The 27,178-nt window shown below is 46.3% G+C and overlaps 1 protein-coding gene across 1 annotated transcript; it reads left to right on the top strand.

Moving 5' to 3' along the window:
• Positions 1–8,065: 8,065 nt before the first annotated feature.
• Positions 8,066–21,911, top strand: LOC142003479 (keratin, type II cytoskeletal 73-like). The gene is made up of 9 exons (XM_074980454.1): positions 8,066–8,566; positions 10,323–10,537; positions 11,255–11,315; positions 12,712–12,807; positions 13,765–13,929; positions 14,013–14,138; positions 20,482–20,702; positions 21,149–21,177; positions 21,289–21,911. The coding sequence occupies exons 1-9, from the start codon at positions 8,066–8,068 to the stop codon at positions 21,909–21,911; spliced, it is 2,037 nt and encodes a 678-aa protein (XP_074836555.1).
• Positions 21,912–27,178: the final 5,267 nt, after the last annotated feature.

Consider the following 27,178-nt stretch of genomic DNA (forward strand, 5'->3'; position numbering starts at 1 on the left):
GTGGGGTGGTGAGTTAGGATTTGTGATTGCCTCCAAGCCTGTAGCTGCTCTGTCTGGATCTGAGACAAGGATGTCCTTGGTTAACTGAAGAGTTAGCCAAGGAACACTCAGCTCATTTGAGATGGCGGCTAAGCCTGTGCTGAAGCACAAGACTTCTCTGTGTTTAGGCAGCTAACATTCAGCTTTATTGAATTCAACAAGGCAACAGATGAGCCAAACTGGATACTAGTAAAACCAGGTCCAGCAAGGCTGCTTGATGCAGCTAACTCTAGTATTTTATACCCTTACACAAACAAGCCCAGTGTCAGAGGCAATTAGTTAGAGAATCGTAAATCTCTTTCCAAAGAGAAACCGTTATCAGCAAGGAAAAACAGGTACAAGGGAGCTGGATCCCCAACTCCAAACAGTTCATTAACGCATTCCATAGAGCTCATCCTCCCAGCCAGTCCCAAACAGGTCAAGGAAAGGACAGTCTCTTGTGTGCATGCAGAAGTAAGGGATGTGAAATGGCTTCTATACAAGATGGCTTCCACACCTGTATTCACCTTCTGGATAGTGAGGATTTAGGGTGTACATGAGTCATGTTTTCAAGGTTTACTGTACAACTACAAAGTCAAGAAAGAGAGCTGAGAATCTCTGATGTTCACATGACTCCAGGAGCTGGGACATTAAGGAAAACACCAGCTCATTTAAGTCTTACAATAAGAACGACAAGAGCTGGCAAAGCTGCCACTGACACATCTCTGGAGTTACTCCAGAACAGAGGTCAGCAATCAAAACAGCAAGAAGAGCCATTTTTTTCGAATTCGGTAAAGACCCAACAATTCAAGAGTCTCAATGCGTGTGAATATGAGATGGTCCTTTAATAAATAACATCAAACCCTACATTCTGTACTCCCTGTTTTAAGAACAATGCACACATACCCCACAATGCACTGCACATATTAGAAGAGGAGTTATCCAACATTTCAAGATCACGTATAATTTGTGATTTAGATAGTTGTTCATTTTTGGGCTTTTAGACATTCACCAAAATATTAAAAATAGTCAGGAGGGTTTTTGTTTTGTTTTGTTTTACTTTGCACAAAGAGGTCCTTAACAAACTGCAGTCTGTAGACTCTGCTTCAGACTGATAGATGTGACTGAGATCAGAATCCACGTCTGTATTTTTTTCCCCCAGATCCCAATGCGCAGCATGTTCAAGCATCTTTCCCTTGCCGTGTTAGGAGTGCAAGTGATGACAATGTAGGGTTCAGGCTGGCATAGTCCCCTGAGATCAGGCCTGCTTAGAGAGGCAGGCAAACGCCCTGGGACCAGTGATTCTAAAGAGCTCAGGGCTCCTGGCCACCCCTGCTGTTACAGCGTCAGATGAGGTGGGTCTTTGCCCATGAAAGCTGAAGCTCCAAAATATCTGTTTGTCTATAAGGTGCCACAGGACTTCTTGTTGTTTCTAAACTTAGTTGTGATGATATTTTTGTATTTTTATGGCATCCTGATGATTTATTGGTGTAACCCCTGTCTGATTTTGAAGATACTGACCATCAGTGGGACGAATCAAATCCTTAAAGTTAAGTCTCACAGGGGCAGCTGGGCTAGGTTGCAGCTTCACAAATCATACGCAGGCCTGTGGCACATTAGAAACTAACAGTTTGTTAGGTTATGAGCTCTCATGGTTAAACCATGTTTTACTGTCCTGTTGACTCAGATGAGAAGTGCAAAAAGCCACAAACTCTTGTCAATTTCCTGATATTTCGCTGTTGTGTAGCTGGGAGCATCGTCTTTTCCACTATGTGGCAGCATGGTTCCCAGCGAGTGTTCCCTGTAAGCTGGGTGCTTGGGTGACCGACCCCCCCCCACTCCCCGGAGTAATTCAGGTTCCACCCAGCTGATTAGCAGAGCACCCACACCAGATGGTAGGTGTTTCTTCTTGTGGTGCACATTGCACATGTCTGGGCACACACAACAAAATTTATTCTGCACATGGGTGGAAAAAATTACTGAGAACACTGGTCTCCACTCCATTCTTGATTGAGATGCACACATACCACCAGATGAACATGCTGCGATTGACTAACTGTTTTTTCTATTATATACTCAGCTCTATTCCTTGCACAGTTTTCTTTGTTAAGGATACAACTTATTTTTCTACTTATGGAAAGAAGCTTTTCTTATTTTGAAAATCAACACCTAATGATCCTGGAGGCTCCTCTTCTAATTAATGATGAAATATTACGCTGGAGGTGGTTTCCAGGTTCCCTCCCACACAAGCTGATCTCCAGTTGCATCACTGTGTTCATACACTATCTGATATACAACCCTTCCAACCTGCTCATCCGTTACACTTACGATGCGTCAACACTGCCCTTAGAGGTGTGACTGCAGGAGGTGTAGACGTAGTTTGTGTAACAGTTAACAGGGCCAGTGACACACTTTGCTGGGCCTGGGGAGGCTTTGGCTCTGGGCCCCCCTGAAAAGGGCGGGGCTTCTGGCAGAAAGTTGGGGGCTAGGGGGAAGACAGTCCACAATGCTGTGAGGACTGTGCAGGGTCCCAGCAGCAATTTAAACACAAGTAGTCCTGTAGCACCCTAAAGACTAACACATTTATTTATTAGGTCATGAACTTTTGTGGAGAAGACCCCTTCAGCAGATTCTCAGCTTGCAATCCGAAAATCTGAAGAAGTGGTCCTCACCCAGGCAAGCTCATTACCCAATAAATACATTTGTTAGTCCTTAAGGTGCTAGAGTGTAAATGAGATCAGGAAGACCTGGAGATAGTGATCCAGTGAGCAGAAGACTATAACAGCTGAGATACAGATTTAGTTCCTTAAGGAGAGAGCGATAGGGCTGGTCTACGTTACTGTGGGAGATCTAAGTTACACACCTTCGGCTATGTGAATAACGTTGCTGAAGCCAACATATGTAGCTCTCTTTACCACAGCGTCTTCACTGAAATGTGTTGACTGGAGACACTCTTCCCCATCTCTCCTTGCACTTCTCATTGAGATGGAGTACTGAAATCGATGGAAGCATGATTGGTGGTTGATTTATCCTGCCTATATAAATTGACAAGTATTAATTAATAGTTAATTACCTGTTCTGTTTACTCCCTCTGGGATATCTGCCATGGGCCACTGTTGGAAGACAGGGTACTGGGCAAGAGGGACCTTTGCTTTGACTCAGCATGGCTGCTTTTATGTACTTATGGAGATACATGTCTCATAGAGTTGGAAGGGCCCTCAGGAGGCCATTGAGTCCAGACCCCTGCACTCTTGGCAGGCCCAAGCACCATCCTTTTTTTTTTTTTGTTCCCCCCCACCCCCGTGTGCCCCAGATCCCTCAATGGCCCCCTCAAGGACTGAACTCACAACCCTGGGTTTAGCAGGCCCATGGTCAAACCACTGCTGGATCGACTGCTGCCCAGTCGATCTGTCCCTAGTGCAGACATGCCCTAAGGAGGGAGACAGTTCTGGTGGTAGTGAAGTCATTGCCATGTTTTAGTCCTAACCTGCAAACGGAGGGGGGCAACTGTCAACCCAGCTGTGATATAGTCATAGAGAACCAATGCAGAGATTACAATACGGCATTCCTCCTACCACTGGAGAAATTCAAGAATGGTCTTGCCTGCAACATCTGTTCTGTTGGAGCTTCAGCATTCTCTCGCTCTCTTTTTGACCTGCTTTTGTAGATCCCGTTTAGAACTATTACACCAATTTTATATGGGTGTAACCAAGATTGAGATGTGGTCACTAGTTTGTATTCAGGTTTTAATTTATATACATGTTTTACAGCCACGGTTCTGTATGTGTTAATCCAGTGTTTGAAAGCCCTATATACCGCTACTATAGTTCTGTAGGGGGGAGGACAGCCTCTTGAAAAAGATCAAAGTACTCTGTATTTACCTGTTAATTACTATGCACAGGTACCTCATGTACACATCAGCTATGCTGCTTGCTTAGTTGCATTTTGTGCATATGTGTGTGTGTGTGTGTGTGTGTGTGTGTGTGTGCACGCGCACGCAGGCACACAGGTGTTGCACTAACTTAGCTCACTATATAACAAATCACTAATTTGGCATTCAAAAGATGAGCTTCAAGCATTGCGCAAACCTAAGGGTTAGCATAAGACGGGAAGACACCTTCTGGGTCATTGCGTCCGGTCCCCTGTTATAAATAGAAGCGATGAATCCTTGAGAAATAATGAACAAGAAAGAACTTTGAGAAGTTCTTATGTTACTGGCAGCTCACTCAGAAGACCTGTAGTCTCAGGGGGTAGCTGTGTTAGTCTGAGACGCTGAGGGATTTGATCTTATTTAATTTGCAGAAGAGAAGAGCGAGGGGTGATTTCGTAGCTGCCTTCAACTTCCTTGAAGGGGGTGACTCTAAAGAGGATGGAGTGAGACTGTTCTCAGTGGTGACGGATGGCAGAACAAGGCGCAATGGTCTGAGGTTACAGAAGGAGAGGTGTAGGTTGGATATTAGGAAAAATTATTTCATTAGAAGGGTGGTGAAGCACTGGAATGCGTTACCAAGAGAGGTGGTGGAATCTCCATCCGTAGAGGTTTTTAAGTCCTGGCTTGACAAAGTCCTGTCTGGGATGATTTAGTTGGGGTTGATCCTGCTTCAGGCAGGGAGCTGGACCTGATGACCTCCTGAGGTCCCTTCCAGCCCTAGGATTGTATGATTCTAAATAGCAAATAGCCCTGTGGCACCTTAGGGACTAAAAAATAATTAGGTCATGAACTTTTGTGGGTAAGGGTTTTACTGATGAAATCTCATGGGCCCTAATAAATGTATTAGCTTCTAAGGTGCCACAGGGCTACTTGTTGTTTTAGAAGACTTATGCACTCATTAAGGCCCACTTTTGAGGATTCAGTTAATGTTTCAAGGAGCACTCAGTGGTTTCACGTTGTCTTTGCGCGTTACACTGGTATAAGATCCCCAGCGACTCTCGGAAAATTTCTCCTCAAGGGCTTCTTAGGGTGAACAAGACTGAAACCTGCCTATTGGAAAGACCTCATCTCTCCACCGGCCATAGTGTCACAGCTGGGATAAGCAGAGTCCCTTGAGCTTGTCCCCTTTGTTTATAAACTGGCAGTGGGCCTGGTGTCCTGTGAACCAGCTTTTCTTTTGCAGGGCAAGCTGTGGTTTTAACCTTGAGCTTATGCACTAGACCTGAAAGTCAATTTTAGATAAGCAATTCTAGGTACAGAAGTGAGAGTGAGGAGGATAGGGGTTGACTGCCAACCCCAGACAAATTGATTTTGCATGTCTTTACCAGATGCGCAAAATCGAACCCCAGAAGATCGAGCTTGACTGGGTCGATCTTCCCAGAAGTGTAGACATGGCTTTAGAGAGGCCCAAGGCAATGGTGAAAGTGATGAGATGGTTTAAGCTGCATTGGTCATTCAGCTGGTGATTACGTGTCGTGTCAGGGACAGGCAAAAATGTTGTGGTTGCACCACTTGCTCTTTTGTTCTCTCCTATATTCTTGTGGTTTTTCTGTGTCTGGACAAGTGCATTTTGATGACCAAAATCTAAAGGATTCGCTGTATGGTTACACATTAACAGGAATCTGAAGTGCTTGCTGCTTTTCTTCTCTGAGCACTCAGCCACCAGAGTGCCAGCGCAGAAAGGAAAGGTTTCATCTGCTCATGCAGCACAGGTCCTTGTCAGGGAAATTAGGAGAACGATGGCCCGAAGGGAACTTCACTGTTTTCCATTTAGATGACAAGCCTATAGAGCTTGTTAAAGGTGCAAAGGACGCTGCTTCATAAACAAGGGAGGTACCTTGTACACATGCTGCTCCCAGTCTAATTTCAATGACAACACCCAAAAGTCTTTAGTAATGATTTCCCAAAAGCCAAGCAGAAAATGATATTGGCTGAATTTTATCCTTTCAAGTTACTGGTAAGTTGTTTGTTTTAGTCTTGGCTGGGACTGCACAGCTAAAAACCATTTTTTTTTTGATGGAAACTGACTCATTAATTAAGACAACGGATAGGAACACTCACGGCATTAACTTTATGGGGTATAGAAATGCAATGAAGATGATGGTTTTCCTGAGACCTCTCTGTGATGTTTTCTGTTACCTGTGTGTAGTCCCACCCAAACATAAAGAAATTATGATTTTATTTAAATGGGTATAAAAACCTCATTAGCTATGTCTACACTAGAGAGTTTTGTCAACAAAACCCGCGGTACAAAGGGTGTTCTGTCAACCGTAAATCGATAGAACTCGGCACTTTTGTCAACAGCCTTCTGCTTCTCCCCCGCGAAGCAGAATCTGTCGTCAAAAAGGCTGTGTGGACGCTTCAGGGGGCCCTCAGACTGCTGTGCTTCCAGTTGGCCATTCTGTCAAGAGAGCAGCTGGTCAGTCTGGCTGCTCGTTGTTGACAGTGGATTGACAGAGCAATCCACTTTTGCGTATGGCCTCAATCAGTCAATGGAAGTTTTGCCTTCTGACAGTAACTTCTGTTATCAGATCACTTTTGTGTAGAAATAGCCTTTATGCAATGGGTATCAAGGATACAGGCATATCAAATGTACTCCACTGAATATTTGTTGGCTAAGGTTAGTAGGTTGTACTTAATGCCATGCATTTTTTGGTACAGTGGTCAAACCAAAACATCTATGCAAAAAGTGCTTAGTTTGGAACGACAACTGATGTCGTTTGTCCTCACTCTCAAGCAAAACAGAGCAAATAATCTTAAAAAAATGGTTTTGGACAGAATAAAATGTTTTGTTCTCACTGAAGCTAAATTTTGTTTGGGGTTTCAGTTCAGTTCCATTATATTGGATCTTTTTATTCTTTATGATGATTGAAAACCCCAAACCTAGCCAGTATTTTGCAATGAAAACTCAAAATGCTTGGTTTAGAAAAGAATGTCAAAATCATAGAATCATAGAACACTAGAACTGGAAGGGACCTCAAGAGGTCACAGAGTCCAGCTCTCTGCCCTCTTGGCAGGACCAAACACCATTTCTGGACCATCCCTGATACATGTCTCTCTAACACCCTCTTAAATATCTCCGGCAATGGAGATTCCACAACCTCCCTACACAACTTATTCCAGTATGTAAATGAAAATGAATCACTTTGACTCCCCTCCCCGCCGGCAAAGTTATTCACTGAATTTGACGTGAATTTGTAAATATTTTTAGTCACTCTAGAAATGCATTTTCTGAGCAAGTTTACTGTTTGATCAAAAAATGTCACTAAACCTGAGCTCAGCATGCCAGTGGAAGGAAAATGACTAGATCTCAAAACTATTTCAGTTCCTTTACATGACAATCTGCAGAACATTATAGCAGGGTGAGCAAACCTTTTATATCAGACCCCCACTTTTCATCCCTGCCCCTCTAACTTGTCTAGTGTAATCCAAACCAATGGAAACTTCAGTTGTGTTCATCTGCAAAAAAACAAAAAACCTTTCGGCATGTGCAAGAAAATTAAGTCTATAGAATGTAAAAACTTTCATAATCTGTATATGAATATGAATACATGGACATAAAATATTAACATATGTCAATGTTTTTAATGAGATGGATGAGCTCGAGACGCAGCAGCTGACTGCGCTGTGCCCCCCCTTTGGAAATGTTATGCCCCCCACCCCAAAGGGCCCCTCCCCCCGCACTTCGCACACCCCTGCATTATATAACCCAAGGGACAGAAGGGAAAAATAAAAACCCTTCCACTGCAAACAAACCATGCCGACTCTCATGCATAAAAGCACTAAGCTATAATTAACATAAAATGAGAATACTTTCAACAGGTATCTCTTCTGAGGAAAGCTTGCAAACAAAGCATTTTAAATGCATTATTATTTCCTAAGTGGCTAACGTTTACAGAGAAGCCTTGCAGGTTGCAAAGCATCTACTGCTGCTATACCAACCATCCCCTTGAAAACTTGAAATTAAATTTCAGATCCAGCCAAGCCCAGCGTCACTGTGCTATATAAGGGGTAATGTCAAAGTATCACACCACAGGAGTCCTTTCTCCTTCCCTTTTTGTTGCTGTCCAGCCACACAGCTCCCCTGATACTTATTCCCAGTTCTGACAAGCTGCCATGAAGAGACAGGCGTTTTTTGTAAGCTCTGCTGTTGGACAAAAAGGCTTCAGTTCTGCTTCTGACACCTGTAGCCTCAGTGGGCATAAAACCTACACTGCCTCCGCGGGCCCACCTGCGGGAAGATGCATTGTCGGGGGATACAGCAGCAAGAGTATCACCCACTTTGGCGGAAGCACAAGGTTCTCTGATGCTGCGGCCTGCACTAATGGTGCTGGATGCCCTGGGGGTCATGGTGATAGTGACGCAGTTTGGGGCAATGCAGGTTATGGCACTGCTGGAGGTTTTAGCAGCAGAGTAGGCTCCTGTGGATCTAGAAGCTACGGACCTTTTGGAGGTTACGCCAGTTGCAGGAGTGAAGGTATCCAAGGGGTCAGCGTGGACAAGTCCCTCCTGAAGCCTCTGAGCGTGGGAGTCGACCCACAAGAGCATCAGGCTCGAGAACAGGAAAGGGAGGAGATGAAGACCTTGAACACGCAATTCGCCTGCTTCATAGACAAGGTGAGCCCATGGCTTGGTTTACACTAGACCTTCCGGTCGACTGCAGATACGCAGTTCTAGCTATGGTAATGGCATAGCTAAAATCAATGAGTCTGCAACTGACTGTCAGGTCTGTCTTTGCTGAAGGAGGTCGATGGGAGAGTTTCTCCCGTCAGCCTTCCTTAATCCGCGTGAGAGGAGGCGTACAGGTCAACTGCTGACCCCAGAGCAATCGATTTCATGTGTCTTTACCAGGTGTGCAAAATCAAACTCTGGACGATCAACCCTAAACAGGTCAATCTCTTGGTAAATATAGACATACCCTATAGACGTGCCCTCTATTTCTTTTAATAAAACAGAGATTGACCCTTGCTGCCATGTTCCTAATCCAGATCTGCAGCCAGACCCATATTTCCCAAGTTCCGACTCTGACCTGTGGAAGCAGAACAACAGCTTGTCCTTAGTCTAAGGGCTACAACAATACGTACTGAAATCAGTGAAAAGGCACCCAGATTCAGGTAACTGGAGATGGCTCATGCCCCAAGATCCACTGAAATACTTAACCCTTTGGAGACCCTCCTTCGCTTGAAGGCTTTAAATCAAGGCTAGATAACTTTCTGAAGACCTTCTCTGTCTCAACCAGAGGTTATGAATTTGGATGCAGGAAACACTGTGTAAAATTCTGTGGCCCACGTTATGTCAGTGTTACAAACAAATATTTCGGGATGCATGAGCAGGAGTGTTGTAAGTAAAAAGTAATTGTTCCCCTCTGTTCTGCCTGGACTAAACCTCAACTGGAGTATTGTGTCCATTTTGTTTTCCTTTGACTTTAAGCTACTTCCAAGTACGTAGATGAGAAGGCACCAGAAAAACAAAATTAGGAATACTTTTTATTTTATCTAAATTTATTTTCTTGTTCTTTTGCTGTTTATGTTTGACACACAAAGTTATAGTAATTTTGTTCCTGGGCGTTTCAAAGCCAATGGATACATGAACAGGTTGAACTGCTCTAGTCTGGCACCCTCTGGACCTGACTGGTGCCAGCCAAACGAAGTTGTTGGATTATGGATGGTCAGTATTGTCTAGCACATTATCAACATGTCCATTGCTTATTGGGCTCTTAGAAGACATTAAGGGGTAAATTACAGCTAAATAAGAGCACGGAACTGGCAGCTGTAAACAAATTTATAGGACCCTGGGAAACTAGACAACTCCCATGATAAGTTTGAGCTCTGGCCTGCTAAGCCCAGGGTTGGGAGCTCAATCTTTGAGGGGGCTATTTAGGGATCTAGGGCAAATAGATCCCAAAAGAAATGGTGCTTGGTCCTGCCACGAGGGCAGGGGACTGGACTCGATGACCTCCTGAGGTCTCTTCCAGCTCTACGAGATGTGTGTCTCCATAAGTGGTTGCTCAGCTAATTAAAGTCATGCCGGATTAGGGATTTTGCAGGATGCAAGTGGTCCGGATTAGAGCGGTTCAACATGTAATAAGAAAGTGAATAGAAAACAATATTTGTTGTCTTAAAATATATGTGACCTTGAATTATATTTTGATTATTCTGAGGAAGGGGGATTTGCTATTCAGTAGCATTTCATAACAATCTGTTCCCTTTACCTGTCTAGTCGCCACATATTCTATTCCTTCTCTCTGGAATACTAATAATAACTCCAGAATCAGAGGACAATTTAACTCAGGGTCCCAGTTTATTTCTTTCCATTCTTCCATGGCCAGTTTTGGAGACTTTTTTTAAAAAAATGGCCAAATGTTGGTTTACAGGTTCGACACCTGGAGCAGCAGAACAAGGTGCTGGAGACCAAATGGAACCTCTTGCAGCAATGTGTTCCTCCAGCCCCGCGGAAGAATCTGGAGCAGTGCTTTCAGAATTACATCTGCAGCCTAAAGAAGCAGCTTGAGGTTCTGCTAAATGACAAGGAACAACTGGTCAGTGCAGAGTCTGCGTCAAGGGGGCTTGTGGATGAAGTCAAATGCAAGTAAGAGATTGTCTGTCACTTGCTTCCTTCTCACTCTGCCTGTTTCTTACATTCTCCATCAGCTGAAGTGAAAGACGCATCCTCATTCATTGAAGGCTGAATCCCTCTAATCCAGAACAGTAGATCTCAGTGTTCTGTGCTGTTATTTAGCTGTAATTAATATCTATCTATCTACACATACGTCTATGGAGATACATATCTCATAGATCCGGAAGGGACCTCGGGAGGTCATGGAATCCAGTTCCCTGCTAGGACCTAACACCATCCCCTACCCCACCCTTTTTTTTTTTTTTTAAATCAATTTGCACCAGAGCCCTAAATGGCTGCCTCAAGGATTGAATGCACAACCCTAGGTTTAGCAGGCTCCTGCTCAAACAGTGAGCTATCCTGCCCCTAAATAGCTTCTAACTGCCCAGAAAGCAGTAGAAGTGTTGGCAATGCAGCTAGAAAAAGTGACATCCTGTGGTCTGGCAAATTCTCTTGTCCATCACTGGTCAGGTCCCAAGGTTCTGGATTTGAGAGGTCCAACCTGTACTGAATTATTTCCGTCTTTAGCTGGTATAATGACATCATATTAACTGGCATTTGCAATGGTGAAAGATACCTGTCCTTGAGGTCAAGTTGGAAAAAGAAAATACTGCCTTTGTGTGTGATGGCACTTGCTTGGGCTGACAAAGCAAGGGCTGACCTCCTGCTGTCTCTTCTCTTTTCCCACAGATATGAAGAGGAAATCAGTCGGCGCACAGCTGCAGAGGCCGACTTTGTGCTTCTCAAGAAGGTGAGCCATGCCAGGGGCTGGAAGAGGAAGCATGGTTCTGTAAAAAGAGCTGTAACCGTTTTGCATGGAGGCTGCAGCCGCAGGAAGTTATTAGAAGATAGCTAGTGATGGTGGCATGGTGAACAGGAATGTCTTGGCGTCATGGCCCACGCCCAGACTCCAACCTGGGACCTCTGGGCAGGAGCCTGTATAGTTTGAGCTAAAAGCCAGCTGGCTCTCAGTTAAGGCCGTAGAGGAGACTGAGTGTCCATCTTCGACAAGGTCAGGGTCACTCTTTGGATTTCGATTTCGTGCACCTAGTAGGGACGTGTGAAATCAAACTGTCTGTGTCAGCAGTCGACCCCATACTCCTCAATGTCGCAAGGAGTAAGGGACCTTGATGGGAGAGTTTCTCCCATCAACTTCCCTAAGTGAGGACGTCCAGGTAAGTCAATTGCAGATAAGTCAATTCCAGCTCTGCAATTGCCTTAGCTAGAATTGTGTATCTACAATTGACTTTACTGTCTAGTATAGACCTGGCCTCATTCTGTCTCTCTGTAAGCGGTCTAGGTGCCGCTACGTGGGACAGTGAGCCACACCTAGGTATGTGGGTTACATTTGCATGCACACTGGAGATGGGGGGGAAAAGGATATAGATAGGAATGGGAGAAGAAGTGGAATAGCATTAAAATCAGAGCCACTCTCATTGCTTTAAACCACAAGCAAAGCTAACCCACTCAAGATGCCGTTCATGGCATAGTTTATAAGTTAGGCCCCATGGATAAAGAAAAAAATGTTATAGCTAAACAACAATGGAAAGGCCCACTAATGACAGATGCTTTAATCCTATAAGAAAGGGCATCTTAATTTTTCTTCCTTGCTAAATCCCATTGTGAGTTGATCTCAGAAAATGAGGGGGGAAGAAGAAATCCCACTGCATACATAGAACCATAGACCTGAAAGGGACCTCGAGAAGTCATCAAGTCCAGACTCCTGCCCTCACAACAGGACCAAGCCCTATCTAGGCTATCTCTGACAGATGCCCAGGCAACCTGCTCTTAAATATCTCCAGTGATGGAGATTCCACAGCCTCCCTAGGCAACTTATTCCAGTGCTTAACTACCCTGACATTTAGGGAGTTTTTCTTTCTATCCAACTTAAGCCCCCACTGCTGCAGCTCAAAGTCCATATTTAAACGTTCGTTAGTTAATGCCATGTCTTAAATAACGAAGAAGACTTTTCTTTCTCATTGCTTTTGAGATGGGCTGATTTCCTCTGGGAGACTGGGGAGTCCCTTGAGGAAGTCTTGAAAATCGAGACATTCTTCTCTGCAAGCCTGATGGGAACAGATCGTGACTTTGCTTCTGATTCTGTTCTCTCATTGTTTGCATTTCCTATGTCCTTTGTTGTCCCTTAGGAGGCAGATTCTGTCTTGCTGCACAATGAAGAGCTGGAGGTGAACATGAGCTTGTTGAAGCCAAAGCTGGAATTTCTGAGATGTGTGTTTGAAGAGGTAAGCATTCTTCCCATGCCCAGATCTGCCGACGGGGAAGGGCAAAAGGGAAAAGTTGTCCTGGGCCCAGCTCTGTGCATAGCTCTGAGGGAGCAGGAGGTAGAGGGGGTGCCCAGGTGCCCTTGGCCACACCCCTTCTGCAACAGGAAGCCAGGCCTCCCCCCCACCCACCTTGCTATCAGTTCCACAGCCCATGTGACTTTCATGGAACCTTACTACAACGTTTCACCTTGAAATTGCCATCCTGTTGCCCAGAGTGCAAATTACTACAGGCAGTAAGGACTCCATAGCTAGAAACTCCATCTGGGTGATTATCTGTCTCTGAGGCTATGTCTACATTTCCCCAGAAGATTGATCCGCTCAGGGTTCAGTTTCACATGTCCAGTATGGACACGCGAAATCAACCTGTCAGGGGTCAGCATTCAACCCCTGTACTTCTTGCAAGATGCAAGGAGTAAGGGGGATCAACAGGAGAAACTCTCCTGTCTACTTTACCCAGTAGGGATGGCCAAGTTAGCTAAGTACAGCTACATTGATTCTAGAAACGCAATTGCATATCTGTGGTTGACTTTCTTTGCCTAGTGTAGATGTAGCCTAAGAAACATTTACTAGTCCACCTCTAAACGTGCAACTCTGAAGCCTATATAAGACTGCACTGGAATGCATGAATCTTTACCTTGGAGCCATCTAGCGACAAAACAATATGCGTGGGAACAAGGAGACCTGTCTCTTCCTCCTCAAAGCCAACAGAAATTTGACACGTTCTCCCTACCTGAGTGGCCTGCCCTACTCCTAAGAGGAAAGAACTCTATTTCTGGCAGGAAAAGCCCTTTATAGGGGTCTTTGCTTGCAGAATCAGAACTAGCTCTGTGGAGAGTGCCCCTTTGTCCTTGAGTCAGCCCCATGGGAGCGTAGACAAGGGAGGGAAGAATACCTAAGACTTTAATGCCATTGCAGGAGAAAGCTCAGATGGATGGCCAGTTGTGTGACACTGCAGTTGTTGTGAAGATGGACAACAGCAGAGACCTGGACACGGACTGCATCATCAAGAACGTCGAAGGCTGGTATAAAGAGAATGCTCAGAGGAGCAAAGAAGAAGTCAATGCTTTGTACCAAACCAGGGTGCGTAGTAAATGACACCAGTACCATAGAGGCTGTCACATGAGGCAGCTTCAATTAACAACCCACTTGTTTTGGGATATCAGTTCCAGGAGCTGCAGGATGAAAGGGTCAGATACTGTGAAGATCTGGACAGAAACAAACGTGAGATCGCAGAACTAACCCGGCTGATCCAGAAGCTGCAGGCGGAGACGGAGCATGTAAAGAAACAGGTTGGAGTGATTTTGATGTTTTGCTTTCCCGTTGGATGGGCTGGGTTTGGTGTATTTAGTAGGAAAGATATCTTTGAAGATAGCAAAGGGTGGGGGGATAGCTCAGTGGTTTGTGCATTGGCCTATTAAACTGAGGGTTAGGAGTTCAATCCTGAAGGAGGCCATTTAGGGATTAAGGCAAATAGACCTCAGTGATGGGATTTGGTCCTTCCAAGAGGGCATGAGACTAGATGACCTCAATTTTGGGGACAGGGAAGAATAGCTGAGTGGTTTGAGCAGTCATCTGCTGTACTTGTGGTTGTGAGTTCAATCCTCAAGGGGGCCATTTAAGGATTGGGGCAAATAGATGTCAGAAATGATGATTGGTCCTGCCAAGAGGGCAGGGGACTGGACAAGATGACCTCCCAAGGTCCCTTCCACTTCTAGGAGATGTGTTTGTCCAATTGTGTGTGTGTGTGTGTGTGTATATATATATATATATATATATATATATAACATGGCTGGGAATTAAGCCCTGGTTCTGAATGATGCTATAGGGTCTGTAGCATGAACCAGGAGTCAGCTGAGATGGTTAGAGCCCTGCAGATTCACAGATACCTGCTTTCTATCAGCAGCTATCCACACCCACAGATCACATTTGCAGATGTGGAGGTGAATACAAATGTTGTATCCATGCAGCGCTCTAGAGATGGCTGGAATGCGCAAGGCCAAATATTAAACACACACACACACACACACACACAATTTGAATAGTAACAGAGTGGTGGCTGTTAGTCTGTATTGTAACAAAACAAACCACCAGTCCCGTAGCACTTTGTTTTTTTAGTCTCTAAAGTGCGACACGACTGCACAATTTGAAATACTGTGTATGCAGGTTGCACCTGCCTGGTCCGGCACCCTCAGGTCATCAGTGGTCCTGAATGAGGGATTTTTCTGGACTGGGGAGGTTAATGCCCCCCCCCCCCAGGTCTCTGGCTACCCATCTCTTTGACTGGCTTGTCACTGCAAATAGCTCCTTAGCCTTGACCCCATCTCCAGCTTTCTGGCCTTGTGGGGCAGCTGGGGGAAGCTGGCACTCTGGTGCCAGTGTCCCATGGAGCTGACGGGGAATGTTGCCTCTGGCCCTGGCCTCGCTGCCCCCCCCAGGATTACCAGCTGGTTGCCCTCCTGCCACAGCTCTCTGGTCCAGGAACATCCCTGGTCTTGGCTGACGAGAGATTCCGCCTGACCAGAGAGTGCCAATTGTAGAGGGTGCGACCTGTAATTGATCATTAGCCTGTTTGTTTATAAGCCCTCCCTCCAAAAGGTGAATAGTCAAAAATGGATAATTGCCCTTAGTCATTCATAAACTGAGCCCGTAGTGCAGTGCTTGGCAATCTTTGTATCCCAGCCCATCCCAGAAAGCTGCTGGCACACCAGGATATTTTGTTTACCTGAAGCATCAGTGGTCACAGAGCCCTGCAGCTCCCAGTGTCTGCAATTCACTGTTCCTGGCCAAATGGTGGTGCCCAGCATGTCCGTCAGCCCATGCTGCTTCCTGCTGCTCTCGTTGGCTGGGAACAAGGAATCACAGCTGCTGGGAATTGTGGGAACGGTGCCTATTTACCTGAAGTGTCAAAACACCCGGGCGCGCCAGCAGCTTATCCTGACGTGCTTCCAGGCAATATTTACCGACCTGTTCATAAGCCGACCCTCACTCTTTGATTCACTTTTTGTAACCCAAAAAAGTCATCTTATGAACAAATACATATGGTATTATTGAAGACAGGGCTGCCAACCCTCTAGGATTATCCTGGAGAGCCTAGGAATTACAGATTAATCTTTAATTAAAGATGATGCCATGACACGAAACCACCTGGAATATATCTTACCAAAATTGGCAACCCTACAACAATGCTGCAAACAGGATCTACATTAATAACGAGGAGTCCTGTGGCATCTTAAAAACTGACAGATTTATTCGGCATAAGCAGTCTTGGGCATTTTATGAGACGTCATTTCACTTCTGCAACTTGTTGATTTCAGGATTTTGAGAACTGTCATAGCCTCTCTGGGTCAAGGAAAGTAGGGATAATGGGGAAAGGGAAATGGCACAGAATAGAAGGAAAAGTGATTTTGGGCCCTGTTTTCAATTATGTTTTTACACCACTCTTCCAAAGGCCATAGAGTGGGTGTAAATTACATTGATCTTCTTTTGAAGAGCTCTTTACGTTGCCAGAGATAGGGCTGGAGTGTAAAGGAGAACCAGGTTCTCTCCCTTCTTATTGCTTCCTACCAACCTTTGAAAATTAGGGATGACGAGTGTTAATGTAGTAGTCGTAAGCCTCTTCCACTTGTACATCTTGGAGCATAGGCCATTGACAACCCTTAGCCAGCTTTCCCTGTCCTGGATGATCTTTTCTAGTTCTGACCAGGCGAGTCCTACCTTTTTAGTGTCCGCTGTCACGTCTCTACGCTGGGTGTTTCTTGGGTGCCCTCTTTTCCTTTTTTCTTGTGGGTTCCAACTTCAGGCTTGCCTTGTGATGTTGGTGGTTGCTTTTCTAAAGGGTCTGTCCCATCCACCACCATCTTCTCTTTCTGGTTTCTTCTTCGGCAGGAAGCTGGTGAGTCAGTTGCCACAGGTCTTGGTTGTTGATGGTGTACGGTTAGCGGATCCGGAGGGTTTTACGGAGGCAGTTATTGAATGGAGTGTCAGTGAGATCAGTAGTCTTGCAACAAGCAAGCCTTTTCTTTCTCAATTCTGGTCTCCTCAAAGTCGCCTTTTTCTTCCTCATCTTCATTTTTCCTTTGGGTTACCTCATCTGCCCCATTTTAGCATCTGGGAGATGTAGTGAGAGGAATTGCAAAACAGACCTTGTCATTCTCTTGAAAAAACAAATATGTCTGGCCAGTTAGAGCCCAGTGGGTGCATATAAAAATTGTGAGGGGGCCTGCATAGGTCAGTTCCAAGCTGAGATTGGATGAGTGAGGGAAGGGGCTGCTCTCTGGACAAAGGAACTCAACAATTAGCCAGAGGTTCTCTCTGTGTAAGGCTGAGAGGCTGGGTCGTTGGCAGGAGGAAATGAACACGCAACCTTAGGGGCTAACACCATGTGTCTTTATAGCAGGGGTGGGCAAAACCAGCCCCAGATCCAGCCCACTAAGCATTTCTCTCCAGCCTGTTCAGCTGATGAGGTGAGCATGCGTACTTACAGCCAGCAGCATGTGTTCAGCTGCCCCTTGCTCCATCTGCAGCCAACACCATCAGAAGAGATTTCCTGACAAAATGTCTGTCAACAGAGTGCAGCCACATGCAAAACCCAATCAGAAGAGAGCTCCGCTCTGTTGACAGAGTGGCTGGACTGCCTGGCTCTGCTTGCGACAAAACAGGTGTCTGGAAGCACAGCAGACATGGCTGCTCGTTGTTCAGGATGCCCTGTCTGTTGAGAGCATGCCCCCCCCAGAGCGTCCCCAAAAGGCACTCTTCGTCGTCTGGGAGAGGCAGAAGGTTGTCAGCAGAAGTGATGTACCGTCAACAAACCGCATTTCGTGTGTGGACATTCCACCCGTTTTGTTGGCAAAACTCGCTAGTCAAAGTGTTTCTCTTTCATACTCACACACTCTTTGTCTCTGACTGAAGCCACCGCCCCAATTGTTCTGCCCAAGGCCCCGCCCCTTCCAGGGGGCCCAGAGCCAGTTCACGATGAGTACCAAAATTCGTGAAGTAGCCCCTCTGTGAAAGTTATTGCCCGCCCCTGCTCTATAATGTGAGCTAAAAGCCAGATGGCTCTCAGCTAAGGTTGTAGAGCAGAGATTTCACTCTCCCTTGTCTGTGGTCTCAGCACCTCTGAAGTTACATCTGGATGAATTTATAGGTAGGGATTACAAAAGAAGAACTACTTTAGGAAAAAGTGCCAGTAGGTGATGGCTCAAAAGAAAATGCAGTGAAGGGCTGAGGTAAGCAGCATCTGGCTGCTGTGTAGAGGGCCCCTGGGTGGGACCCCAGGGTAGCGGACAGACCCAGGTTCCCCTGCTGGCTACAGGCAAAATGTTCTCAACCCCACAAAGAGGATAGGGCTGTAATTAAAGGGGCCCAGAGGCCGGATTATAGGCCATAGTAAAGGCAGATAGGTTGTTTATCTGTACATAAATCGATAGGCCTGGACCTAACTCATCCTAGAACTCTGAGGGAGTTGGCATATGTTGTTGATGAGCCCTTGGCTGTTATCTTTCAAAAGTTGTGGAGATCGGGAGAGATGCCAGATGACTGGAAAAAGGCAAATGTAGTGCCCATCTTTAAAAAAGGGAAGAAGGATGATCCAGGAAACTATAGGCTGGTCAGTCTTACATCAGTCCCTGGAAAAATCATGGAGGAGCTCCGCAAGGAAGTCATTTTGAGGCACTTGGAGGAGGGGAGACTGATCAGGAATCGTCAGCATGGATTCATGAAGACCAAGTCATGCTTGACCAATCTGATTAGTTTCTACGATGAGATAACTGGCTCTGTGGATAGGGCAAAATCAATGGATGTGATTTATCTCTACTTTAGCAAAGCTTTTGACACGGTCTCCCACAATATTCTTGTCAGCAAGTTAAAGGAATGTTGATTGGATAAATGGATGGTAAGATGGATAGAAAGCTGGCTAGAAGGTCAGGCCCAGTGGGTAGTGATCAACGGCTTGATATTGGGATGGCGGTCCGTTTCTAGTGGAGTGCCCCAAGGTTCGGTTCTGGGTCCTATTCTGTTCAACATATTTATCAATGACCTGGATGAGGGGTTAGATTGCACCCTCAGCAAGTTTGCGGATGACGCTAAACTAGCAGGAGAGGTAGATACGCTGGATTATCCTGGAGTACAGGGTCCAGACTAACTTAGACAAATTGGAAGCCTGCGCTGCAAGAAATCTGATGAGGTTCAATAAGGACAAGTGCAGAGTCCTGCACTTGGGCCAGAAGAATCCCAAGCTTTGTTACAGGCTGGGGTCTGACTGGCTCGGTAGTAGTTTTGCAGCAAAGGACCTGGGAGTTGTAGTGGACGAGAAGCTGGATATGAGTCAACAGTGTGCCATTGTAGCCAAGAAGGCTAATGGCATATTAGGTTGCATCAAGAGGAGCATAGCCAGTAGGTCCAAAGAAGTGATTGTTCCTCTTTATTCGGCTTTGGTGAGGCCGCATCTGGAGTATTGTGTCCAGTTTTGGGCCCCCAATTATAGGAAGGATGTGGACACACTGGAGAGGGTCCAGTGGAGGGCGACCAAAATAATTAGGGGGCTGGAGCATAAGACTTATGAAGAAAGGTTGAGGGAATTGAGACTGTTTAGTCTGCAGAAGAGAAGACTGAGGGGGAACTTGATAACAACCTTCAACTTACTGAAGGGAGGTTGCAAAGAGGCTGGAGAGAGGCTGTTCACAGTGGTCACCAATGGCAGAACATGGAACAATGGTCTCAAGTTGCGGTTGGGAAGGTCCAGGTTGAACATTAGGAAAAACTTTTTCACTACGAAGGTGGTGAAGCATTGAAATGGCCTACCCAGGGAAGTAGTGGAGTCTCCATCCCTGGAGGTGTTTAAGTCTTGCCTCGATCTGATGGGTTTGGTCCTGCTTACAGCAGGGGGTGGACTTGATGGCTTTTTTAGGTCTCTTCCAGCTCTATTGTTCTATGATTCTGTGATTCAGATACCCTGGAAAGGGTTTATTGATGACTCATTTGGAAGGTTACGTAAGTGCAGTACCACCAAGGTTGGCTGGCCTCCTGAAGGAGGTGTTGTGAGTGAGAAATGGACTGAGGTACCACATCCAGCCACTAAGAGGTGCTCAAGCAGTGATGCTCCTGTTAGTGACCACGACGTACCGGCTACGCCACCAAGCTTGGTCTCTAGTCTTCGGTAGTGGCCAATACTTCACGTCTTTGAGGGAGGGGCCAAAATTGTGCCATATAACTAAGCCATGTCATCAGTCCTGTAACAGGCAAGACCTTGTTACGGTCCCTCTCAAAGCCTTGAAAGAAGGCCATGGAAGAAGGAATACAGCTCCCAATATGCTAGGCTTTCCTCAGCCAGGTCACCGTTCTTCTGATTTGGAGCTGACACCTGGGATGCAAATCCAGAGGCTGGATTTGGAACTCTGGTACAGACCAGGCTTAGGTTTTCCATCCATGGGCAGAATAAATTTTATGTGCACTGACGCATGGGCAGATGTACACCACCAGTATAAACACAGGCTGCCCATTGTGGGGGGGCTCTGCTAATCAGCTGGGCGACACGGGAATCTCTCCTGGGCAGCTGCCTGTGTGCTCCTCTGAGAGGGAACGCTGGCAAACACACCCCGATGGGTCAGCAACGCATTCTGTTTTCTCCCACGACAGATCGCCTGTCTGCAAACAGCCATTTGTGATGCAGAGCAGCGCGGGGACTGTGCCCTGAAAGATGCCCGTGGTAAACACGTGGAGCTGCAGAATGCTCTCCAGAAAGCCAAGGACGAGCTGGCAGGAATGCTCCGTAACTACCAGGAGCTCCTGAATGTCAAGCTGGCCCTGGATATCGAGATCACGACCTACAAGAAACTGCTGGAAGGAGAAGAAAGCCGGTGAGTTTAAAAGCGGGACTCTGGAACTCTCTGAGTTTCCTGTGATGGAGGTGGGGATTGCTTAGGAAACCCAGAACAGCTCTGAGGCTCCATTGAACAAGATGATCTTACGAGTGAGAGCCTCCACCCTGAACAGGATGCGATGGAGAGGACGAGAGAGACACTTAAGGATAGAGTGGGTTGGTTTCAGGATTCCCTCTAATTTTCTCCTTCCATGGGAGGAACAAATTTTGTTCTGCCAACTGTGGGTGCTCTCCTAATCAGCAGGATGGTACCTGAATCTCCCCTGGGCAGCTGGCTTTGAGGGAATGCTGGTTCATTGGTTGTTAGGCTGAGAAGACAATAAAATGAACATCAAGTTCCCCGAAGTTGTTGGAGTAAATGCTCAGGATGTTCCTGGCTGCTGATGGGATAAATTGCTCATCTTTCTCTTGTTTCCCCAACAGGATATGTTCAGGGACCCCCGTGAGTGTATGTAAGTAATCCGAGGATTTACAACTGGAATCCTCCAGGTTTTGGAGATTTTTTTTTTCCCGTGATCTGGCCAATTTTCAGGTCAACTTACTGGATCTGTGTTTTCTTGCAGCTGTGGTCACCAACTCATCGCACGTAGCTGGCGACGGTGGTGCAGTGCCTGGCGCTGGAGGTGGATGTGGTTACGGCTCTTTAAGTAGAGGTTACAGCTCCGGGTATAGCAAATGCAGCTCTGCAAGTGGGGGTTTCAGTTCCAGAAGTTTAGGGGTCTGCCCTAGAAGTGTAGTCAGCATTTCAGGTAGACCATGCATCCCCGAAGGTGCCGACAGCTGTCTACCAGGAGGGTTCAGCTCCAGAAGTGGTGGTTGCCTATCCAGAGGGGTGGTCAGCTCTGCATGTAGCCACCCCCTCCTGGGAGGTATGAACTGGTGTCCACCTGGAGGGATTGTCTCTGGAGATAGCAATTACAGTTCCAAAGTTGTAACCAGCTCTGGAGGCACAGGACAAGCCTCTGGAGGCATGGCTTGCTGCCCAGATGGACAGTGTGTTGCCAGTAGCGGACAGCTTGGAAGTGGCGTGTGCACCATTGAAACTGGGGGATTTATCATCCAATATTTAGGCAGCTCTCCAGCTGGAGCACCCAGCACTGGAGCCGTAGGTAATTCTGGAACTGGGGCATCTAACAAGGTTGTTCCAGGAAGTTGTGTAGTGAAAGAAACCTGCATAGTTCCATAGGAGGGTAGTACTCTGTAAGATGCTGGTGGCACAGCCAGGAGTTGCCCCATGCAAAGAGTAAGCACAGAGCCACCCGTTCCAAAATGACATGAAAAGAATTCTCTGCCCCCACATTGCAAAATCCCCGACTGCCGAGAAGCATTCATCAGGCTGAGCGAGCTGGGTCATGGAAGTCACAGGTTTAATAGTCTCCTCGTTCTGACTGTGCATCCCTTCAAAGCCTTACCAACGGGTGTTTACAGCACTATTATTTCCTTCAGCTCATCATGTCTTTGGATTTCAGTGAGTCGCTGCCTTTAGGCATTTTCTGAGCTGCTGGACAGCCCTCCCATGGGCCTGTTAATTGCATTGCCCTCTCGCTGGGTTTTCTGGCAGCTTTATGAATCATGCTATTTCTAAATGGAAACAAGCTCTTCTGACAGCACATATAGGCTACGTCTACACGTGCACCCAACTTCGAAATAGCTTATTTCGATGTTGCGACATCGAAATAGGCTATTTCGATGAATAACGTCTACACGTCCTCCAGGGCTGGCAACGTCGATGTTCAACTTCGACGTTGCTCAGCCCAACATCGAAATAGGCACAACGAGGGAACGTCTACACGGCAAAGTAGCACACATCGAAATAAGGGAGCCAGGCACAGCTGCAGACAGGGTCACGGGGCGGACTCAACAGCAAGCCGCTCCCTTAAAGGGCCCCTCCCAGACACACTTTCATTAAACAGTGCAAGATACACAGAGCCAACAACTAGTTGCAGACCCTGTATATGCAGCACGGACCCCCAGCTGCAGCAGCAGCAGCCAGAAGCCCTGGGCTAAGGGCTGCTGCCCACGGTGACCACAGAGCCCCGCAAGGGCTGGAGAGAGAGTATCTCTCAACCCCCCAGCTGATGGCCGCCATGGAGGACCCCGCTATTTCGATGTTGCGGGACGCGGATCGTCTACACGTCCCTACTTCGATGTTGAACGTCGAAGTAGGGCGCTATTCCCATCCGCTCATGGGGTTAGCGACTTCGACGTCTCGCCGCCTAACGTCGATTTCAACTTCGAAATAGCGCCCAACACGTGTAGACGTGACGGGCGCTATTTCGAAGTTACTGCCGCTACTTCGAAGTAGCGTGCACGTGTAGACGCAGCCTTAAAGTGATTCAGAAATTAGAGCAGTGATTTAAATATTCCCAGATGTAAGAGCATTTCTCTCTCTCAGTGAATTGGAGAACTTTGTTTTTAGAGCTGTTTAATGATGCATTTTCCAACGTAGAAATGTCAATTAAGGAAATTTCAATTTCTGAAGCACATTTTGTGTACAGATAAACAAAGCATATTTTAATGGAGCTGGCTTGAAGTTGAGTATGGGTCATCCTTATTTGCCTTGGCAGGTTGTGTTTTTCATGGGTTTGATTTTTTAGAAGCTTTTGCACTTCGAACTGGGTTGAATAATTACTCTTTGTCCGTTTGGTAGCAGAGGTGAAAAATAAAAAAAAAATGGTTTCCGATAACCGATTTTTTTCCTTGCCAAAATGAAAAATTGAAAAAAATTTCTTGCAGGTTATAATGAAAGGTTTTGCATGTCAAATTTAAACAATGTTTTCTAGATTGAATCCTACTGATGTTTTTTGAGACAGAAGGTGGAATCAAAATGACACTTCTGAATTAATTGTTTTAGATTTTTTCCTAAGTGAACTATGTCTGTTTATCTGAAACATTTACTTGAAGGTTGTTGTTTTTTTTTCAGCTGAAACTATTTGCCAAATTCAACTGAATTCATATATACTGATGGGCTATGTCTGCATGGCAGTGTTATTGTGAAATAAGATATTTCAGAATGGTTATTTTGAAATACTGTATTTCAAAATCACATATCCATGCACAAAATGCATTTTGAAATCACACCCGGCTATCTCAAAATAGCACTTCCAGGTCCATAGCGCTATTTTGAAATAAAGCCATTGGAGCCCATCATGTCTTATTTCAAAATAGCGCTATTCCATGTCTTACTAGAGCCTATTTTGAAATAGGCGTTATTCCTCGTGGAATGAGGTTTATTGGAATTGAAATAACGCAGTTGGTATTTTGATTTTATTTTGCAATAGCGTGTGTGTCGTTTCGGGGGGGCCACCAAAGTTTTTTACGACAATAACTGCTGTTGTTTCATATCAGAGGGGTAGCCATGTTAGTCTGGATCTGCAAAAGCAACAAGGGGTCCTGTGGCACCTTTTCGACTAACGGAAATGTATGAGCATAAGCTTTCATGGGCAAAGACCCACTTCGTCGTCTGCATCTGCTGAAGTGGGTCTTTGCCCACGAAAGCTTATGCTCATACACTTCTATTAGTCTATAAGGTGCCCCAGGACCCCTCGTTGCTTTTGCTGTTATTTTGGTATAACTTTGCCATGTCGACGCAGCCTTCATGTCCTGAAAAATGCGTTCTTTGGTCCAATTTTCTCATTACCGTTCCCCCCCCACCCCCAACTTTATTGAGCACCTGTGCCTCCAAATGAAGTTTCTGGGAGCTCTTGGTGCACGGTATGTTTCAGGCTGATGCCCAGTTGTATTTGTCTAAATCCTAGTAATGCTGTCTTAGCGTTTACTGATTGTCAAAGGTTCTTCCCATTTTGCCTTCAATAAACTACATAGACAACCCATGTTTTGTCACTTAGTTTTTCATCAATGTTTTGTGGAATTACAAGACCAGGAATGTCTCATCCCCATACTGTATATCAATGAAGGGCCACTTCACATTGTTGTAAACAGCGGCGGGCAGGATTTGGCCCTCCTTGCTGGGACCCCAAGGCAGGCTCTTTCTGCAACCCAAGGCTGCTCAAAAAGGCTGGTGGCTTCCTCAAGGCCCTTCACATCTCTTGCAGGGGAGGGAGACCGCACACCGTCCATGTCCCCAGCCCAGTCATCACAGCTCCCATTGGCCAGCTTCTGGCCAATGGGAGCTGTGATGATTGGGCTGGGGGTGGTGACGGTGCTCAAAGTCTCTCCCTTTCTCTGCGCTGAAAGGCACATGGAGGGAACCTGCAGCCCTTTTGCACGGCCTAGGGCTGTGGGGGACAGGGCGCCTGTCTTGGGCTCCCCCTGGGCTGCTGACCGGGAGCCGTCTAGGTAAGCACCTCCCATCCAGAGTCTGCCATTGCTCAACTCCCTGCCCCAGGTCACCACCCAAACCCTCTGCACCCAGGTCACAATTCCCTTCCGGACCCTGCCCCCACTTTCCCAGAACCCTCTCCCAGGTCAGAGTCCTCTCCTGCACTCCCTGACCCCATTTCTGATTGCTTGTCCCAGGTCACAACCCCCTCTTTCATTCAAACTCCTTCTCAGACTTCACATCCCCCGCTGTACCCTAATCACAGAATCCTAGGGCTGGAAGGGACCTCAGGAGGTCATCCAGTCCAGCCCCCTGCTTCAAGCAGGATCAACCCTCACTAAGTCATCCCAGCCAGGACCTCGTCAAGCTGGGACTTAAAAACCTCAAGGGATGGAGAATCCTCCACCTCTCTAGGCAATGCATTCCAGTGCTTCACTACCCTCCTGGTGAAGTAGTTTTTCCTAATATCTAACCTGCACCTCTCCCTCTTCAACTTCAAACCATTACTCCTGGTTCTGCCATCTGACACCACTGAGAACATTTTCTCACCCTCCTCTTTAGAGCTCCCCTTCAGGAAGGTGAAGGCTGCTATTAAATCACCCCTAAGTCTTCTCTTCTGAAAACTAAACAAGCCCAAATCCCTCAGCCTCTCCTCATAGGTCTTGTGCTCCAGCTCCTTAATCATTTTTGTTGCCTTCCGCTGAACCTGCTCCTTTCTATACTGGGGGGCCCAAAACTGGACACAATATTCAAGATGTGGCCTCACCAGTGCCGAATAGAGGGGAATAACAACTACTCTAGATTTGCTCAAAATGCTCCTCCTAATTCACCCTAATATGCCGTTAGCCTTCTTGGCTACAAGGGCTCACTGTTTACTCATATCCAGCCGTTCATCCACCATAACCCCTAGGTCCCTTTCCATCGTACTGCTGCTAAGCCAGTCAGTCCCCAGCCTATAACAATGCTTGGGATTCTTCCGCCCCAGGTGCAGGACTCTACACGTTTCCTTGTTGAACCACATCAGATTTCTTTTGGCTCAGTCCTCCAATTTCTCCAGGTCACTCTGGATTCTTTCTCTACCTTCCAACGTATCTACCTCTCCCCCTAGTTTTGTGTCATCTGCAAACTTGCTGAGGGTTCAATCCAGTCCCTTGTCCAGGTCATTAATAAAGATGTTGAATAACACCAGCCCCAGAACTGAGCCTTGCAACACGCCGCTTGAAACCAACCACTGTCCAGATATTGAACCATTGACCACTACCCGTTGGGCCAGACCATCAAGCCAGCTTTCTGTCCATCTTATGGTCCAGGGATCCAATCCATATTTCCTTAACTTATGGACAAGACTGTTGTGGGAGACCTTACCAAAATCCCCTACCCCAAGCTCCCTTCTGCGCCCAACCATCCCAGGCCCTGCACTTCCTCCATAGAAGAGGAAACTCTTGGAGTGCCCACCCCCATCAAAAGTTATTGGCCATCCCCTGTTTTGAGGGACATCTCTTCAGTAGAATGTAAGGGATGGAAGGAATCTCTTCATTCCTTCAATGAAGGGGCAGCTAAGGCTTCAATGCATATCAGACAACATGATGGGGAATGGAACTCTTTAAATTCAAGCAGGATCTAAGCTACTCTACTCCATTTAGATTTTTATACTGCTTCCCCCTCCAAGACGCACTTGACCAGAGTTAACAGCAAGGAGGCCTGTGGCACCTTAATGACTAACAAATGTATTCGGGCTCAAGCTTTTGTGGGCTGTTTTTGCTGAAGCAGACTAACGTGGCTACTGCTCTGAAATTTATCAGCATTAAAAGCCTATTGCTGATGGAATTTATGTAAGCATAAATCAGCTGATGTTTAGTCCAGCTACATCATCATCATTTTGGAATGTTTAGTAAATTGCAATTCAGAATTTCAACACGGGCCAAAGGGAGAAATACAAGTGTGAGCCAGAGCCACTGAGAGAGAAGGGAGAGTGAAGTCTGTCCTACAGCCTGTGCTGACAGCCAGGTGGTTTTTAGCTCATGTGGTAGAGGCACGTGGCTTTCATCCCTAAGGTCGCAGGCTCACTCCCTCCTGCCAAGGACCTTGGTCTGTCAGCCTTACACTGGGATTAAGGGACAATGGATTGCATGTCTCAGTGGATAAAAACTACAATAAAAAAAACCACCCCA

Source organism: Carettochelys insculpta, chromosome 29, assembly GCF_033958435.1.
Source record: "Carettochelys insculpta isolate YL-2023 chromosome 29, ASM3395843v1, whole genome shotgun sequence".
Classification (NCBI taxonomy): domain Eukaryota; kingdom Metazoa; phylum Chordata; order Testudines; family Carettochelyidae; genus Carettochelys; species Carettochelys insculpta.

What these genes read in the sequence shown, in the direction of transcription:
- LOC142003479 (XM_074980454.1), top strand. Translation starts at nt 8,066, where the DNA reads ATGAAGAGACAGGCGTTTTTTGTAAGCTCTGCTGTTGGACAAAAAGGC. An exon ending in ACTTTGTGCTTCTCAAGAAG is followed by an intron (nt 11,316 to 12,711) that starts GTGAGCCATGCC and finishes GTTGTCCCTTAG; the next exon opens with GAGGCAGATTCTGTCTTGCT. An exon ending in CTGGAAGGAGAAGAAAGCCG is followed by an intron (nt 20,703 to 21,148) that starts GTGAGTTTAAAA and finishes TTTCCCCAACAG; the next exon opens with GATATGTTCAGGGACCCCCG.